At 41.4% G+C, this 17,411-nt stretch overlaps 1 protein-coding gene across 3 annotated transcripts; it reads left to right on the forward strand.

Moving 5' to 3' along the window:
* The first annotated feature begins 5,968 nt into the window (after nt 1–5,968).
* On the forward strand, nt 5,969–17,026 carry LOC115546144 (sialic acid-binding Ig-like lectin 14). 3 transcript variants are annotated; one of them, XM_030359834.1, is made up of 9 exons: nt 5,969–6,077; nt 6,511–6,570; nt 10,679–11,002; nt 11,137–11,430; nt 11,696–11,959; nt 12,345–12,647; nt 13,902–13,974; nt 14,219–14,300; nt 15,058–17,026. In XM_030359834.1, exons 2-9 carry the CDS (start codon nt 6,525–6,527, stop codon nt 15,346–15,348), a joined length of 1,677 nt encoding a protein of 558 aa, XP_030215694.1. In that variant the 5' UTR covers nt 5,969–6,077; nt 6,511–6,524; the 3' UTR covers nt 15,349–17,026. The 3 variants fall into 3 exon arrangements, with proteins under 3 accessions (XP_030215694.1, XP_030215696.1, XP_030215695.1); XM_030359835.1 differs by lacking the exons at nt 5,969–6,077; nt 6,511–6,570 and adding exons at nt 9,466–9,566; nt 10,024–10,083; XM_030359836.1 differs by lacking the exon at nt 13,902–13,974 and having other exon boundaries at nt 15,058–15,233.
* The last annotated feature ends 385 nt before the right edge of the window (nt 17,027–17,411 follow it).

Below are 17,411 nucleotides of genomic sequence, written 5' to 3' on the forward strand. Positions count from 1 at the left end.
GCTCCACCTCAGCGCCGCTGATACGGAGGGGGGGTGTGTGCCCTGCTCCTGGTTCTCCTGAAGTCCACAATGATCTCCTTGGTCTTCTTGGTGTTGAGTTCCAGGTTATTGTTTTTACACCACGTAGTTAGATGTTGAACCTCATCCCTATATGCTGTTTCATCCTCTTCTCTGATCAGGCCCACCACAGTGGTGTCATCTGCAAACTTGATTATGGCGTTGGAGCCATAAACGCAGTCGTGGGTGAAGAGAGAGTAGAGCAGAGGGCTCAACCCACAACCCTGCGGCACGCCAGTGTTCAGGGTGATAGTGGGGGAGTAGAGACTCCCCAATTTAACAGCCTGGGGTCTGTTAGTAAGGAAGTCCATAATCCAGTTGCATAGTGAGTTGCTGATGCCAAGCTGGCTGAGCTTGGAGATCAGCTTGGAGGGGATCACAGTGTTGAATGCGGAACTAAAGTCAATAAACAGCATTCTAACATACGTTTTGGGGCTATCCAGGTGGTGCTAGATGGAGCACTGTGGAGATAGCATCCTCTGTTGATCGGTTGTGTGACATGTTGAATAATATGTCAGTGAAGAGACCCGCCAACTGCTCAGCGCAGGCTCGCAGTGCATGTCCGGGGACTCCATCAGGACCAGCAGCTTTCCGAGCAGTCACCCTGGTCAGGATGTCGCAGACATATGGTAAATGTATTATTATCATTTTGTTATGATTGATGAGTTTGGTTTGTTTGATACCTTGAAGTCAAGCAGACAGATGTTTGAATGTGTTTTCTGTTTGTTGGGTGAGCGGCTGTTGTGTACCTACATTCACAGCTCGCCACAAAACGGAGAAGAACCTTGCCCATCCATTACAATTATTAAAAAAAACACGAAAGCAACGAGTGAAAAGGGGAAGAAACTATAAAAAATAAACAAGTATGCACTTGCGGACACGCACTTGCGGACACGCGTGCGCCCACGAACACACACACACACACACACACACAAACAAACACACAGTTAACTGGCAACCCATCTGTGTGAGAAAACAGAGAAGGTAGATAAACGAGACATGTCTTACCTCAAAGAGTCTGAACACGCAACGTCAGTTCTTCTTTCTGCCCCTTTCACAATACCTGACTCACCGCAAGCTTAAAGTGTGGGGTTTTGCGATGACATTTGAAAGACCTCTCCATGCATGTGTGGAGCGCACGGTAGACGCCCCCAATCGCATGGGTCGATAATGCGGACATAGTCGTTTTTTTATAACATTTTGGTAAAGACTGAAATCCAAACGGATTCAGGCCATTTTCAGATGGACATTCCTTAGGCTACCTGGCTGGCCGGACCTACAACATTCACTCCGATAAACATGAACAAATCATTCGGCCTAATTTACGTTGTAGCCTATAAACTCATCAAGAACAAGGCGTTTTGGAGCACTCATTTCATTTAGGTAGTCTGGGAGACTGGCAGGGGCTATATTTGTGTAACCTTCGTATTCAATTAAATCTGTCTTACGTTTGAAAGTCACCATTAAAGCCAACAAAATGAATGTGTGTGTGTGTGTGCGCGTGTGTGTGTGCGTGTGTGTGTGCGTGTGTGTGTGCGTGTGTGTGTGTGTGTGTGTGTGTGTGTGCGTGCGCGTGTGTGTGTGTGTGTGTGTGTGTGTGTGAGTGAGTGAGTGAGAGAGAAAATGTGAGATCCCTGAGGTTCTGGTGACATCCCAATCAGTAAATCCATATATATATATATATTTATATCTCACTCAGGTGTTCTTCAGAAGTGGGGAGGACATCTATGCTAACATTGATACACTGATGAACACGGTCGGACCGAGAGAGGAGCCTGTTGGAGCAGGAGAAGAGGCTGCTGGACTGGGAGAAGAGGCTGCTGGACTGGGAGAAGGGGCTGTTGGACTGGGAGAAGGGGCTGTTGGACTGGGAGAAGGGGCTGTTGGACTGGAAGAAGGGGCTGTTGGACTGGGAGAAGGGGCTGTTGGACTGGGAGAAGGGGCTGTTGGACTGGGAGAAGGGGCTGTTGGACTGGGAGTAGGGGCTGTTGGACTGGGAGAAGAGGCTGTTGGACTGGGAGAAGGGGCTGTTGGACCGAGGGAGGAGGCTGTAACAGCAGCAGGTTCCTCAGCCTTGATCCAACGGGATTCAGAGGAAGCAGCAGACCCAGCAGCAGACAGGCAGGTGGAGGACCGCGATGTCCTGTACACAACAGTGAACTGGAAGAATAAAAAGAAAAAGAAAAAAGAGACCTGAGCTCCTGGGGCAGAGACCCTCTGGGGCCCAGGGTCCCTACTCTTCCCCTGGGGTGGATGAGGGATGAGCTAAGGGCTAGAGGGATGAGTTAAGGGCTACATTGATGGGTAAAGGCTAGAGGGATGAGTTAAGGGCTACATTGATCGGTAAAGGCTAGAGGGATGAGCTAAGGGCTATGCAATTGTGTGGACCCGCTATGCCAATTCAATTTCAGATCCATTCTGAAGGGGTTATTTTGCCCTCTGGTGGTGATTTGAATTCACAGCCCAGGCAGAGAATGCTTGTAGTTGTCAGTAGTGCATTTAATGCAATGTATACTTTTTCAGTGTAAAAACGACATTGTGTGAAACATGACACGAAATCGATTGAAATTTATCAATGTATTAGTTGTAATTCTATCCTGTTGGCAAAATAAACATGTCATGTTTCTACTATAGGTTTTATAGCAATGTTAATTAAAATGTGTAACCATCTCTTTTAAACAATTGCAGTGTTAAGTTTAAAAAGAAAAGTCACAGTTTTAGCTCAAGGCAAGGTAAGGAGCTGGCCTAAAGAAAGTCTTGCCTAGGGCCCCCTACTGCCTAGAACCAACAATGACCAGTGTCCCTATTAACAAAGTCCTAGGTAACCATTAGCATAGCTTGGGGCCCTCCAGTCTCCCTGGTTAGAATTAACCAAAAGCAGTCTTTACAGTATCAAGAGAGAACAGTATAAACAGTCGTTTACATGAAACTAAAGAAGACTGAACTATTGGGTAAGTTCAACTATGATTGGATTATTAAGATGCATGTTTACACCTTAGTCGTCGGAATAAGACCCCTAGATTATTAATGTTTACGGTTAATCTAATTGGAATTGGATTTAATTTTCTGCCCATGCTCATAATCTTTTCTGGTGGCTGTGAGCCTGAAGCAGAAGGAGATGGTAGTCGTGTTGTTGTCGCCATCGGAAAACGAGAAACGGCGATTTATTTAAAAAGGTTGCGCAGAAGATGGAGGAAGCCGGTGTCGTACCAATGTAGTAACCCTATAAGTGTATCATCATCGACATGCATTCACTACAAACTATGCTTAGATTTCACCCAAGAAAAGACTGAATTAAAAGTTAATGTTTTTCTAAAGGTTGGTCATCAACGAGGTAATGAATAAGTGACTTCGGGCACATATAAATACATTCTCATATGTATGTATTCAGACCTGTAATTCATGTCTTAGACTTTTTCACAGCTGTAGATTAAAAAAAAATCTATTCTCTATTTATGGTTTCATAATGACTGAGTCACCGTTAAAACAAATGAGTTTCAGCTCTAATGCTGCTACTGTCTTCAATATGTTTCTATTTAGATTATTTGTCAGGATATTTTGTTATTATTGTCCGAGTCTGGTTTTAACTGATGTGACACTACTTCAATCTATTAATTACTTCAATTGTTATCATTACAATTATTAGTAGGCTACGCTACTATAGTTGATAAGACATAATTTGCCCGGGATGACTACTTAAAATATTTGCTAAAAATGATTTATTTTCTACCATGAGCTCGGGGAGATATTAATGAACGGCACCCTCACAAACATGTATCACTGAAATGACTTTAAATCTCAAATGTTTTGATGTTGTATCAGCACACGAAGCAAACATCACATTTTTGGCTAGGTTCACTGGAATCTCTTTTTCTTTCATCATTATTTCAATCACCACTAGGTGTCTCTAGCGTACACATTTGAAGCTTTGAGGTCGAACTACTTTGGTGGTTCATCCGGCTGGGAGCCTTTGACGTTTCATCAGGCATCATCTCGACACCACTTTAGGTACGGCGCCACCTATCGTACCGGGGTATGACATGCTTCGGCCAATGAACCGGTTTTTCAACGCCATGTATAATCTGACAATTGCAGTTGTCCAATTGAGGACCATAGTCGTACTAGCTTTAATCAAATTAAGCTGTGCATATAAACGTACTAACTTGTTAACAGATGACCTTATCGACAGAAAACATTTTCGGAATGGAACATTATAAACTGGGGGAGTCTGATTGGACTCTGGTGCTGGGTGAGGCTGCACACCTGTTGCACATTGAGTAATCAGTGTGCACAGGTTAAACCAGCCGTCTGCACTCGCACTCGGGGAGATCTCCTGGATGGCAGCGGAGCACCCTTTGGCACAATGTCAGACTTTTGTTATAGACCACTAGATGTCGCAATTTCTGACTTTCTGTTCTTTGTTTTTTCCATCTAATTATTTCTCTTGTTAAGCAGACTCACCTGCCCCCTGTTAATTAGTCATGTGATTTGTTCGGCCATTTTGTCTCACAGTATTTAGGCCGGATCTTCTGAGCTTCATTGGAACGTTATCTGTCTGAGGAATAAATACCTTAAAACTTATCCTGCTTTGCACTTGAGTCACCCTAGCTTTCTGTGTACCATACCTGACACACTTGCCATGTTCATTATCACAGTTGTGCAATAAAACATATTTTTAACACCACATCCGTACATCCTTTGTCTGGAGGAGCCCAAAATAAGTCACCTAGGTGGAGTGGGGCAGTCATCTAGGTGGAGTATAACATGGACATTTGCTACAGGCAGTATGAACAGAGCAGGATCAACAGAAGTAACGGAGAATGGTAGCAAAAGAGCAGTATCAACAGTATTAGCAGAGCAGTATTAACAGGGCAGTATCAACAGTATTAGCAGAGCAGTATTAACAGGGCAGTATTAACAGTATTAACAGAGCAGTATCAACAGAGCAGTATTAACAGTATTAACCGAGCAGTATTAACAGTATTTACAGAGCAGTATTAACAGTATTAACAGTATTAACAGAGCAGTATTAACAGAGCAGTATTAACAGTACTAACAGTTGTGCCGACCCTGTGGCTCGAGGAGACTGGGGGCGGGTCCCCTGCTCATGTGTTGGAGGTCGTGGGAGGAGCCAGTGGCTCATTACGGAGAGGTGGAAGCACCTGTGTCATGTGATCTCAGAAGCTGCCATTTTGAATGACGCAGTCTTCAAGCCCTCGACCCCAGTGCACTCGCTTGCCGTTGTGCAGGCTGCTCAACTTCCCGTTCTTTGTTACATTACCCTGCTTTGTCGACTCTACGCCACTACATAACATATATCCATCATCCACTTACTGTGTTACTGATGCTGCTGATCTACACATGTCATTACTTCAATTTAGCGGTCGTCCTTCATTCAATTATGTTAAGTTTACTCTTTCAATCATCACCCTCTCCAATCGTTTATTACGGCCTAGAGCCGGGTCTAAACTCAGTATTAACAGAACAGTATCAACAGTATTATCAAAGAACATAAACAGTATCAACAGTGATTTACAGAGAAATGTATCAACAAGGTTAACAGAGAACAGTATCAACAGTGTTAACAGAACAGTATCATCAGAGAATAGCATGAATGGTGTTAAAATTATTAACAAAATGAATAGAAGTCAGTGTCAACAGTATTACCAGTGAACAGTGTGAACGGCTTTAACAGTGTTTACAATAGTAACAGCATTAAAAGAGACCAGTATCAATATTAATAGAGAACTGTAGCTGCATTAACAGTGTTAACATTATTAACAGTAGTAGCAATTAACAGTATTAAGAGGATTTACTAATCAGTTGATTATGTTATTATTGAACCTTTAATCTCTAACTATATCTTCTTCCTGTATTTTGGCTCAGCTCTAGGTTATGTCTCTGCTCATGTACATTTTAATAAGTTCCTCATTCACTCACCTCACCAAGGCGTAGAGAGAAAGATGAAGTGAAGCTTTTACTCTTCAGGAACTTCATATCAAGTCCTTCACCTCTATCACGTAAGTCAACTCTATGTCTGGTTGATAGAACAAAGGAACATAATTACTGTTTACATGTATTGATATACATTATTTTTGGTTTTATTCAAGCCATACCTGTTTTAGTTAATGTAAGGGTGTTATCTTTGGTTTTCTTGTTTATGTCTAAACTTCTCAAGAGTTGAACATGTACAAATGTTATCTTTAAAGGTAATACAGCACATATGCATGGTTATTATCATTGTTCTTCTTTGAATATTGGTATTATATGATGGAAAATTAGCTTAATTAGTCATGGTAAAAGTGGTAGATTTACTGGTATTTTGAAATAGACATTTCTAGAGCAGTTAACAATGTCCTACTATTATTAGTGTAGTACTGAATACCTTAAGTGTAGTACGATATTACGTGTAGTACAGAAGTTAATGAAATCTTTGTATTTCTCCTGATGAAGTTGTGGAGGAGAACATGACTGGATCCTGGAGACTATTTCTGCTCTGTAGTCTCCTGCAAGGTAAACATCTCAACCCTCTCTGTTGATACCTGTAGTGGGTACTATCTTAATGCACTGTGTCTTTTGTAGATGCATCACTCGATTTTTACGGATGATTCAAAGCCAGAAGTCAAACGCTGCACAACTTGCTGCTCACTTTTCCACTGCCCCCTATGCCCAACTTTCAAACCAACCATCAACACGGAGCTTCAGTGCCACCTGGAATCCCACATAAAACATTCCATTACATTTAAAGGTCATATATGTATGTGTGTAGAAAGAATATAAGAATATATGTGTATATGTCTGTAGACAATATTTATGAATGTGTGTCTGCTTACTTTTATAAGTCACTGACTCATTTTCCTCTATCTTTTGCCTGCATTGATCTTAGACAAAAAGATATGCAGGTGCAACCTCAGCTGCAGGGATGGGGGACATTATCATTGCCCCCTTTGTGGCAAAACGATCATCAGGAAGTCGGTTATGGATCTACACCTGAAGTCCTGCACAAACACGCAAGACAGTCCCTCCACCTCCGCTGCCGTCCATACATCCAATCAAAACCCCATCACAGTCAAGACAGCCACCACCTCTCCAGCCCCGACTGCTCCTGCTCCCCAAGCTTCAACTGTTGTGTCTTCCTCTGCCGTCTCTGCTGCCCAGAGTAAAAGTACAACCGGTTTGAAAAACAGTTCCAAGTCTTAGTTTAAGTAACTAACTGGTTGCAAAAATAATATAATTGAATATAAAATTATTCCAACTTGGTGGCATTTCATTTTCCATTAAACAGTGGCCACTTTACAACATTGTGGCTGGAGTTGCCTGGCTGCGTAAGCATGCAGGTTTGCTCAAGGGGAAGGTGGTCGAGCCTGCATTTCCGAACATGGACGCAAAAGAACAGCAGGAGCTCCTGGAAAGGATACGTTCTTCAAGTGATGAAGAAGAAAAGTACCCCCTGCTCTTCACATTTGGCTTTCAGGAAGACATGGAGGTCTTCCTTAACATGGCAGCTGAGGAGGATCTTCGGGTCAACGCCATGTTTCTGGGTCGCTGGGTGGACAGCCAGTGACATTGCTGTGTGTGTGTGTGTGTGTGTGTGTGTGTGTGTGTGTGTGTGTGTGTGTGTGTGTGTGTGTGTGTGTGTGTGTGTGTGTGTGTGTGTGTGTGTGTGTGTGTGTGTGTGTGTGTGTGTGTGTGTGTGTGTGTGTGTTGAGGTTCTGAGTTCAGTTATCTGTTGAGTGTTCTTAATAAAGTGTTACAACGTTTGCAATGTATTGATTTTTTTTATGACTTTACTTATTCACTTTGGTTACACACAGAGCTAAGTTAAAACACAGACTTGAGTTTGTCGGATTTAAATATGGGCAAATAAGGTGGTCCAGCAGCACAAGGTAAGACAATATTATAGACAATTAGAGCCAGATATTAAATGAATGATGGTTCAGAGTAAGAATTTAGGAATGCAAAAGTGCTAATAACGTATGATAAATTATGTTGGAATGCAATCGAACCTTATGATATTAAGACAACAGAATGTAACATAGCTAGACCTAATATAAATATGTCAGAAAAGGTGAAGCTAAAGGGGAATTGTTCTAACTATTCCTGTCCACTCATAGTATTTAAAATAATTATTAGCCTCAATCTCTGATGCCCTTCAGCTTTACAATACGAGTATCAGTTTGTGTCCGATCAAATATTAAATTGAGATGATTGCAGTATAACACAGAGGGAATCTGAATAAGGTGTGTATTTACAGAAAGAGAAGAGCCATAAGCTCCAGCTTAAAGTAAACAAGCTTATTATCATTTATTATGTTTGATTTGGATGGTATATTTCAAAAGTATATTTCGAGTGTCAGGTCTTCTGTCCAAAACCGGAAGCGTTTATCCGATTTTATAACTTAATTTATTTCGTTCATTTATGTAAACACATTACTTAACGCCCTTTCATTTATGTAAACACATCGCAACGCCCGATTTTTATTTTATTTTCCGATTTTTATTTTTTATTATCCGATTTCCGGCGTGTGGGTGGATGTTTCTGTCTGCAGCGGAAGTGCCTGTTGGTGGATGTCCGGAGCGTGTGGGTGGATGTCTGCAGCTAGACTCTCTTGCGCTTTCCGTTGTGCAGGCTGCTCAACTTCCCGTTTTCTGTTCCATTACCCTGCTTTGTCGACTCTAGACCACTACATAACATGTATCCATCATCCACTTACTGTGTTAATGATGCTGCTGATCTACACATGTCATTACTTCAATTTAGTGGTCGTCCTTCATTCAATTATGTTAAGTTTACTTTCAATCATTACCCTCTCAAATAGTTTATTACGGCCTAGAGCCGGGTCTAAACACAGTATTAACAGATCTGTATCAACAGTATTAACAGAACAGTGTCAACAGTATTAACAGAGAACAGTATCAACAGTCTCAACAGAACATTGTCAACAGTATCAACAGTATTAACAAAGAACAGTATCAACAGTGAGAAGAATTAACAGAGAACAGTATCAACGAGGTTAACAGAGAACAGTATCAACAGTGTTAACAAACAGTATCATCAGAGAACCGCATGAACGGTGTTAACATTATTAACAAAATGAATAGAAGTCAGTATCAACAGTATTACCAGTGAACAGTGTGGACGGCTTAAGAGTTTTTGCAATAGTAACAGTATTAAAAGAGACCAGTATCAATAGTATTAATAGAGAACAATATTTGCTGCATTAACAGCGTTAACATTATTAACAGTCGTAGCAATTAACAGTATTAAGAGTATTTACTAATCAACAGTCATACAGTGCAGTATTAATATTGGTTGATTATGGTTTTGTTGAACCTTTAATCTCTAACTATATCTTCTTCCTGTATGTTGGCTCATCTCTAGGTTATGTCTCTGCTCATGTACATTTTAATAAGTTCCTCATTCACTCACCTCACCAAGGCGTAGAGAGAAAGATGAAGTGAAGCTTTTACTCTTCAGGAACTTCATATCAAGTCCTTCACCTCTATCACGTAAGTCAACTCTATGTCTGGTTGATAGAACAAAGGGACATAATTACTGTTGTATTGCACGTCTAATGTCTATTACATATATTTATGTATATTATTTTTAGTTTTATTCAAGCTATACCTGTTTTAGTTAATGTAAGGGTGTGATCTTTTGTTCTCCTGTTTATATCTCTGTCTAAACTTCTCAAGAGTTGAACATTTCCAAATGTTATCTTTAAAGGCAATACATCACATATGCATGGTTATTATCATTGTTCCTCTTTGAATATCGGTATTATATGATGGAAAATTAGTTTAATTAGTCATGGTAAAAGTGGTAGATTTACTGGTATTTTGAAATTTTAACAATGTTATTACTATTATATTACTATTATTACTGTAGTACTGAATACCTAGTAGGTAGTACGATGTTAAGTCTAGTACAGAAGTTAATGTGATTTTTGTATTTCTCCTGGTGAAGTTCTGGAGGAGAACATGACTGGATCCTGGAGACTGTTTCTTCTCTGTAGTCTCCTGCAAGGTAAACATCTCAACCCTCCCTGATGATACCTGTAGTGGGTACTATCGTAATACCTGTAGCACTGAACACTCTCTAATATCTTTGATACTCTAATTTTTACACTCTATAGTATTCTAATAATACTTACCCTGTTAATGCATATATTACTCTCATAAAACCTGTAGTACTATCTGTGGTCCTCTGTTAATACCTAATGTACTCTCTTAATAGCTGTAGTACCCTCTGTAGTTCTCTGTTAATATCTGGAGTATTCACTGTAATCCTCTGTTAATACCGGTAGTTCTCTTTGTTGTCCTCTCTCATTACCAGTTGTACTCTGCAAATACTTTTTAATTGCTCAATGATTATTTAACCATAAGATTTTAAACTTCGATTTTGAAATATACCATCCAAATCAAACATAATAAATGATAATAACAATGATAATAATGATAATTATAATAACAACTGATAACTAAGCAACTAATTTTACTAATTAATTATAATAGTAGGATATATTATCTTGTTTTGTTACGAAATGCAATGTTGCATTTAAATATTTTGTCAGTTTGTGCATCGATTGAGCCTTTGGATTTGTCAATCTCTTGTTTTAAAGGTGCTGGGTGCAACGCTGCAGAATTTGAGGCCCTAATGCCAGAAAGAGTGACGACACTAAGAGGATCCTGTGTTACCGTTCCTTGTTCCTTCACCGTGAGGGACGGCTTTGAAGACAAGCTACATCCTGGATGTATATCAATATGGCGAAAAGATAAAAAATCATTCAGTACTACAACATTAAAGGGAAATCTAAAAGCGTACAACTGTACTACGACATTCAATGATGTTCTTGAAGACAATGGTCAATATGATTTAAGAATTGACTGTGGAGATCCATTAAAATATAATTTTGAAGAAAACCCAGTGACCATCAGGATCAAGGGTAAGTTCAATGTGTGTCCGTCTGAAACAAACATGTCTCTAAGTCCTATTGGTCTTACTGTGGTTCAGATGATGCTGAATGCTGGTAATGCTTGGGTCTCCATAGTAACCGCTCTAAATTGGTTTGGTACCCAGGGCTCCCTGATGCACCTCGTTTGACCCCCCCCAAGGAGCCGGTGGTGGAGGGGACTCCTGTGGAGCTGGGGTGCTCTGCCCCGTCCTACTGTGACACCCACCCGCCCACTGTGACGTGGACCCCCGCCCTGGGGCTCAGCACCCAGCTCCAGCAGAACGATACCGTGACCTCCACTCTGACCTTCAACGCCTCCCACCTCCACCATGGAAACAATGTCTCCTGCACTGCAGCCTACTACATACCATCTGGGGACAAAACTGTGACGTCTACAAGATACCAACTCAGTATCTCATGTGAGTCAATGTACTACCTTTTCAATGAAGAGTACATTTTATTATTTGTTTACTTTTTTATATTCATCTTCTCGGTAATATACCTTTTTTTACTTGATCTTAGAAGACAAAGCAGTGGGTTGATAAACAAGAACTTTTGATGCTTCTCCTGTTTTTCATTTCATTTACTATATTTTACTGTATTCAGAACAGTTTTGTTAAATTCACAACATCTGACCAACATGACACCGGAGCTGAGGGCTCTGATTGGTGGGTTCTCTCTCAGATGCCCCCAGGAACACCTCTGCTGTCGGCAGCCCGTGTCTTCCAGCCAGAGAGGGAGGCTGCCTGAACCTAACCTGCTCCAGTCATGCTAACCCTGCTGTCAGCGAGTTCACCTGGTACCGAATACACGGAGAACACATCCTTAAGATCGGGACTGGATTTTCTCTGTCCATCCAGCTGTGGAACGCCAATAACGTTTTCTTCTGTGAGGTCCGGAATGACTTTGGCACAGAAAAGTCTAATGTCTACAAGATTGACATTCAAAGTAAGTTGATTCAAAACAGGAAGCCACCCTGAGCTTGGTGATGTATCTAAAGGTTTCCTCGATCTAAGACAGAAGACAAAGCAGTGTGTTGATCAATAATTCAAAGTAAGATTGACTCAAAACCATTGAGCAATTGTAAGGTTATTTTATTCAAACCTGATTACGTTTCTTATCTATTCATTTCAGTTTTTGCTTTGCTTTTCTGTTCACTCTGACTGCTTATTGTAAGGTCGACATTCAAAGTAAGATTGACTCAAAACCAGGAACAACCCTGAGTTTGGTGATGTAGTGATAACAATGGTTTTTGTTAAACCGGAAGTAAGATGATGAAAGATGAAGATGAAATTCTCTCTTGATGTTGTCATCCCCTTCCCTGTATTCACAGCTCCTCCCAGGATCCTGCCCTCTTCAGGCTGCAGCAGAATTGCAGCCTGGGTGCGATGTTCCTGCGACAGCGTGGGCAGACCATCACCGTCTCTGGAGTGGTGGTTGGATGGGAAACTGGTGTTGGGTTCTGAAGACGTGTCTGTTAGCCAGGTCAAGCTGGAGAACGCCACGTTGAGGAGCTCCCTCACAATGAGGGCCCCTGCTGGTCTGACAGCCTTGACCTGCCACAGCTCCAACGCTGCCGGGAACACCAACCAGGAGCTTCCTGTCCCCCACCTGGATACACAGCCAACCCTGACAGGTCTGACCTCAGGGAGATAAAGGGACCTTATTGCACCACCAGCTGTGAGGCTGGTCAGTCATTACAATGTCTTTAAAAATACTCCCATCACAAATAGGAGTGATGTAGACTACAGATGATGTATGATAATGATTATAATAATTATATTTATTTATATAGCACTTTTCAAAGTTACAAAGTAATTTACATGGTCATACAAACAAGACAAATTACTAAAAGTAGAATCGATAAAGTAATAATGACAAGCAAGATGAATTAGGAGATATTTGAAATAAGAAAAAAAGCTCAAGTTTGTAGACGCTGTAATGAGAGGGACAGTAATACAACGAGTTACAGTAGTGTAAGCAAGGAGAGATGAGAGCGTTGATAACAGTGTCAAGATTTTAACGGGATAAAAACAATCTAATTTTATAGATATCCGACACTGCAGAAACACAATTCAAAGACTGATATTATCTTGTGGTTAAAGTTAGAAATTATGACACCAACATTTCTGCAATGGGGTATGATGCAACAGGATACCGTGAGGAGAAGTGCTCTCTGGCCTGCCCCTATGGTAATGGCTACCAATTGATCTGAGTTTAGCGGAAGAAAGTTTTGAATATACAACAACTTAAAATATTCTGTGTTGTACTTTGACCAGTTGTGTTTGAGTTTTATTGTAGTGAAACAAGAAATTGGTCCGGCATTAGTCTGCATATTTATAGAAACTGATTTGCTGATGAAGGATTTGACCTAGCTGTTAAAAATATATGGAAAATATAAAAGGGCCAAGGACTGAGCCTTGAGGCATTCCATAGTTAATGGAAGGTTGGGGAACTAAAGTAACCAATGGCCACGCAAAAGTTCCTAATAGAAAGGATAACATAAGGATAAAATAGAAAACAAATCTGAGGCTTCACCTGATAAGCCAACCCAATGCCTAAGACGTTCAATAAAATCACATGGTCTACTGATTCAAAAGCAGCAGTAAGGTCTAAAAGCAAAAAAACACATGTTAGGCCGTGTAAGAAAAAATTGAGGGAGTGACTTGTACATCATAGATCATGGTTCATGAAAGTGAGGTAATAAACAAAATATAGGATGGGTAGATCAACTCCCAGGTCACCTCCACGATGTACTCCACCAATTGGTAGGTTGGTAAGAAATTTCCTTTTTTTTTAATGGCTTTCGACGACTAATAAGCACAAGGGATTCTTAATATGCCTTGATTGGTCAAATCACAAATTCCTGGTGCCACCTTTTCACACTCAGACCAACTGCCCTGGATAGCTGCTACTGCAGTGCTAGCCGCGGGTCTGCTGTTTGCAACAGTGTGTGCCGTGAGGTACGTGGACTGCTAGCCATTGTTTGTACGAATGTCCATTTCTTCACTGATTATTTAATTATTCTCATTATTCAATATTTAGTTTACAGGCACACCGAGTTCATCATCTGAATTGAAACCACTTTCCCTGTCCTGCAGTGGGATCAATTCAGCTAATCACGATGTCAATCAAAAATGGTCAGCTTCTTCTTCTCCATCCTCTTCTTCTTCTTCTTCTTCTTCTTCCCAACTGTTAACATTCCAGAGCTTGGAAAATGGCCAACCGAACAAGACTTGGCAGTGATGCTCTACTCAACAAAGCTCCACCCAACCAAGGGAACTCCCAGGTAACCCTCCCCTTATTTATACCCAGGATACCCTATCTGAAAACAATCTGTAGCCGGATAACCCTAACACTATCTTTACCAAGGTAAGCCTAACCTTATCTGTAAACAGGTTACCCTAACCCTATCATTAACAAGGTAACCCTAACCTTATCTGTAAACAGGTTACCCTAAACCGACCATATGTTTACCAAGGTAAGCCTAACCTTATCTGTAAACAGGTTACCCTAACCCTATGGTTACCAAGGTAACCCTAACCTTATCTGTAAACGGGTTACCCTAACCCTATCGTTAGCAGGGTAACCATAACCTTATCGGTAAACAGGTTACCCTAACCCTATGTTTACCAAGGTAACCCTAACCTTATCTGTAAATGGGTTACCCTAACCCGACCCTATGTTTATACAGGTAACCCTAACCCTATCTCTGTCCCAAGGTCACCCTAAACGTAACCGTTTTTAACCCGGGTAACCAGGGTGGGAGTAACATGTGAGCCAGTAGGAGTTGAGCTCCCATAAGTCTGAGCTCCCATGAAATAAGTCAAATGTGGAAAAATGTGTGTCTTTGTGTGTGTGTGTGTGTGTGTGTGTGTGTGTGTGTGTGTGTGTGTGTGTGTGTGTGTGTGTGTGTGTGTGTGTGTGTGTGTGTGTGTGTGTGTGTGTGTGTGTGTGTGTGTGTGTGTGTGTGTGGGATGTCTTTTTGACATCCCAATCAGTAAATCCATATATATATATATATATAATATATATATCTCATTCAGGTGTTCTTCAGAAGTGGGGAGGACATCTATGCTAACATTGATACACTGATGAACACGGTCGGACCGAGACAGGATCCTGTTGGAGCAGGAGAAGAGGCTGCTGGACTGGGAGAGGCTGCTGGACTGGGAGAAGGGGATGTTGGACTGGGAGAAGAGGCTGCTGGACTGGGAGAAGGGGCTGTTGGACTGGGAGAAGGGGCTGTTGGACTGGGAGAAGGGGCTGTTGGACTGGGAGAAGGGGCCGACTGTGATGTGGTGTACACAACAGTGAAATGGAAGAAGAAGTCCTAGAAAAAAGAGATCTGAGCTCCTGGGGAAGAGACCCTCTGGGGCCCAGGGCCCTAGAGGCCCCTACACTTCCTCTGGGGTGGATGAGGGATGAGCTAAGGGCCGGAGGGTTGAGTTAAGGGCTACATTGATGGGTAAAGGCTAGAGGGATGAGTTAAGGGCTACATTGATGAGTAAAGGCTAGAGGGATGAGTTAAGGGCTACATTGATGGGTAAAGGCTAGAGGGATGAGTTAAGGGCTACAGGGATGAGTTAATGCTAGAGGGCTGAGTTAAGGGCTACATTGATGGGTAAAGGCTAGAGGGAGGAGTTATGGGCTACCTGGATGAGTAAAGGGATGTAGGGATGAGTTAAGGGCTAGAGGGATGAGTACGGGGCTAGACCAGGGGCCATATTCCCAAAGAATCTTAGGGTTAAAAGTTAGGGTTAGTGGCTGATTTAGGAGAAACCCTTAAGAATAATGGGCGTGTCAGTCTTAAATGTTGGACTCCTAATTGATTTAAATTAGAGCAATTCACAAAGTATTATGGGCCCAAAAGTAGAACCCAAGTCTAGGAGAGCTTAAAAGTCCTCGAGAGGACTCCTAACTCAGTAAGACCTATTCACAAAGAATCAGAAAATGGCTGCAGCGAGACAAAATGTTTTGGAGATAATAGAGGACTTCGAATTGATAAAGAGATATAGGCGTAAGGGTATCAAACTTGTGGTTGAATTTGTGAATAACACCTCGACATTTAGCAACAGGGAAAATGCAACTTTGCAATGCTGACGATTTAGGAATATCGCTGTTAAGGGAAACAACTGAGGACATATAAATATGTCCTCAGTTGTTGTATAAATATGTATATATATAGTGTTGATTCTGAACCCAAGTCCACAGATTATTGAACCACTGTGGGGAGCTGTGTAAGGATGCAGGCTTGCATATGTAAATGAAGGTGCGTTCACATCAAGCACATGTTCAGGATGTATAATGCAGTTCTAAGAGAGCTCGGCCGAGCGTAACATGTATAAATGGTATTGAGAAAATATATCATAAACCATGCCCAAGAGCTAAAGAGTTCACGTGTGTAAAGAGTGTAGCGTATGGGGAAGCGGCCTTCCTTAACGTCAACAATCACAACATCAGTGATGGTTAAAACACACGGGGCTGTAAAGCTTAGATCGAGTGGTGACTCTTTGTCGCTGGCGTGGTGGAGTATACGTAGAACGAATAGTATTCACTTCAGCCTTATGACATATTTATTCACCGTTCAGAAGAGCCTACAGAATACACGACTGGATGCCGCTCAGTCATTCAACTACATCGCTCCAGCTTGACTTGACGCACTCATCTGCTAGAGCGTAGTGACATCATCACGTTACCGTAAAACATGTAACACATTGTCAACAGGATTATACTGGTACCCTACTACCACAGTTCATGGAGTAGGGTGCAATATCACATATTAAAACTTAACAGGGGAAATGTTACAAATGAATCTATAATCATTCTTATTAATATATTGTATTAAGTTTGTAATCAGCTCAGTAGCAATTGGTCCTGGTACCAGTTGGGCTTTCGCTTGAGTTTCATGTCTAGGCTTTGCTTTCTTTCATCATGAGAGGAGGACTTGAACAGCAGTATGGGCTGATTTTAAAGTGTTTGAGTTCTGGATAAATGCTCAATGGATGAAGTTTGCATGGTGCTTTTAATTACCTCCTTGATATAATGCAATTTGCGTGTTTTTATTGTTTGTGTTCTCTCTCTTTAACGTGCACATTGCATTATCGTGGTCTGCACAAACGTGTCATCATGTGTGTATTCTGCTAACTGCACTGTCCATAACTATTTGATAGGACTTCATTGTAGCGTATGTAACAGGATGTTTCGGATGAGTTTCACCGAGACCGCCTGCACTCAACAACCAGTCACCATACTGACCGCTAAACTTTTGCCCGAGAATCGACGTAAGGGGGTGTCATTCTTAGTTCACTCTTGTTGATTTATCCTTAGTATGAGTAGGTCTCAGCGGCTTTGTGAATTACTTTAAGAAAAACCCCTACGTAAAAACTTTTAGAGCAAG

Source organism: Gadus morhua, chromosome 6, assembly GCF_902167405.1.
Source record: "Gadus morhua chromosome 6, gadMor3.0, whole genome shotgun sequence".
Classification (NCBI taxonomy): domain Eukaryota; kingdom Metazoa; phylum Chordata; class Actinopteri; order Gadiformes; family Gadidae; genus Gadus; species Gadus morhua.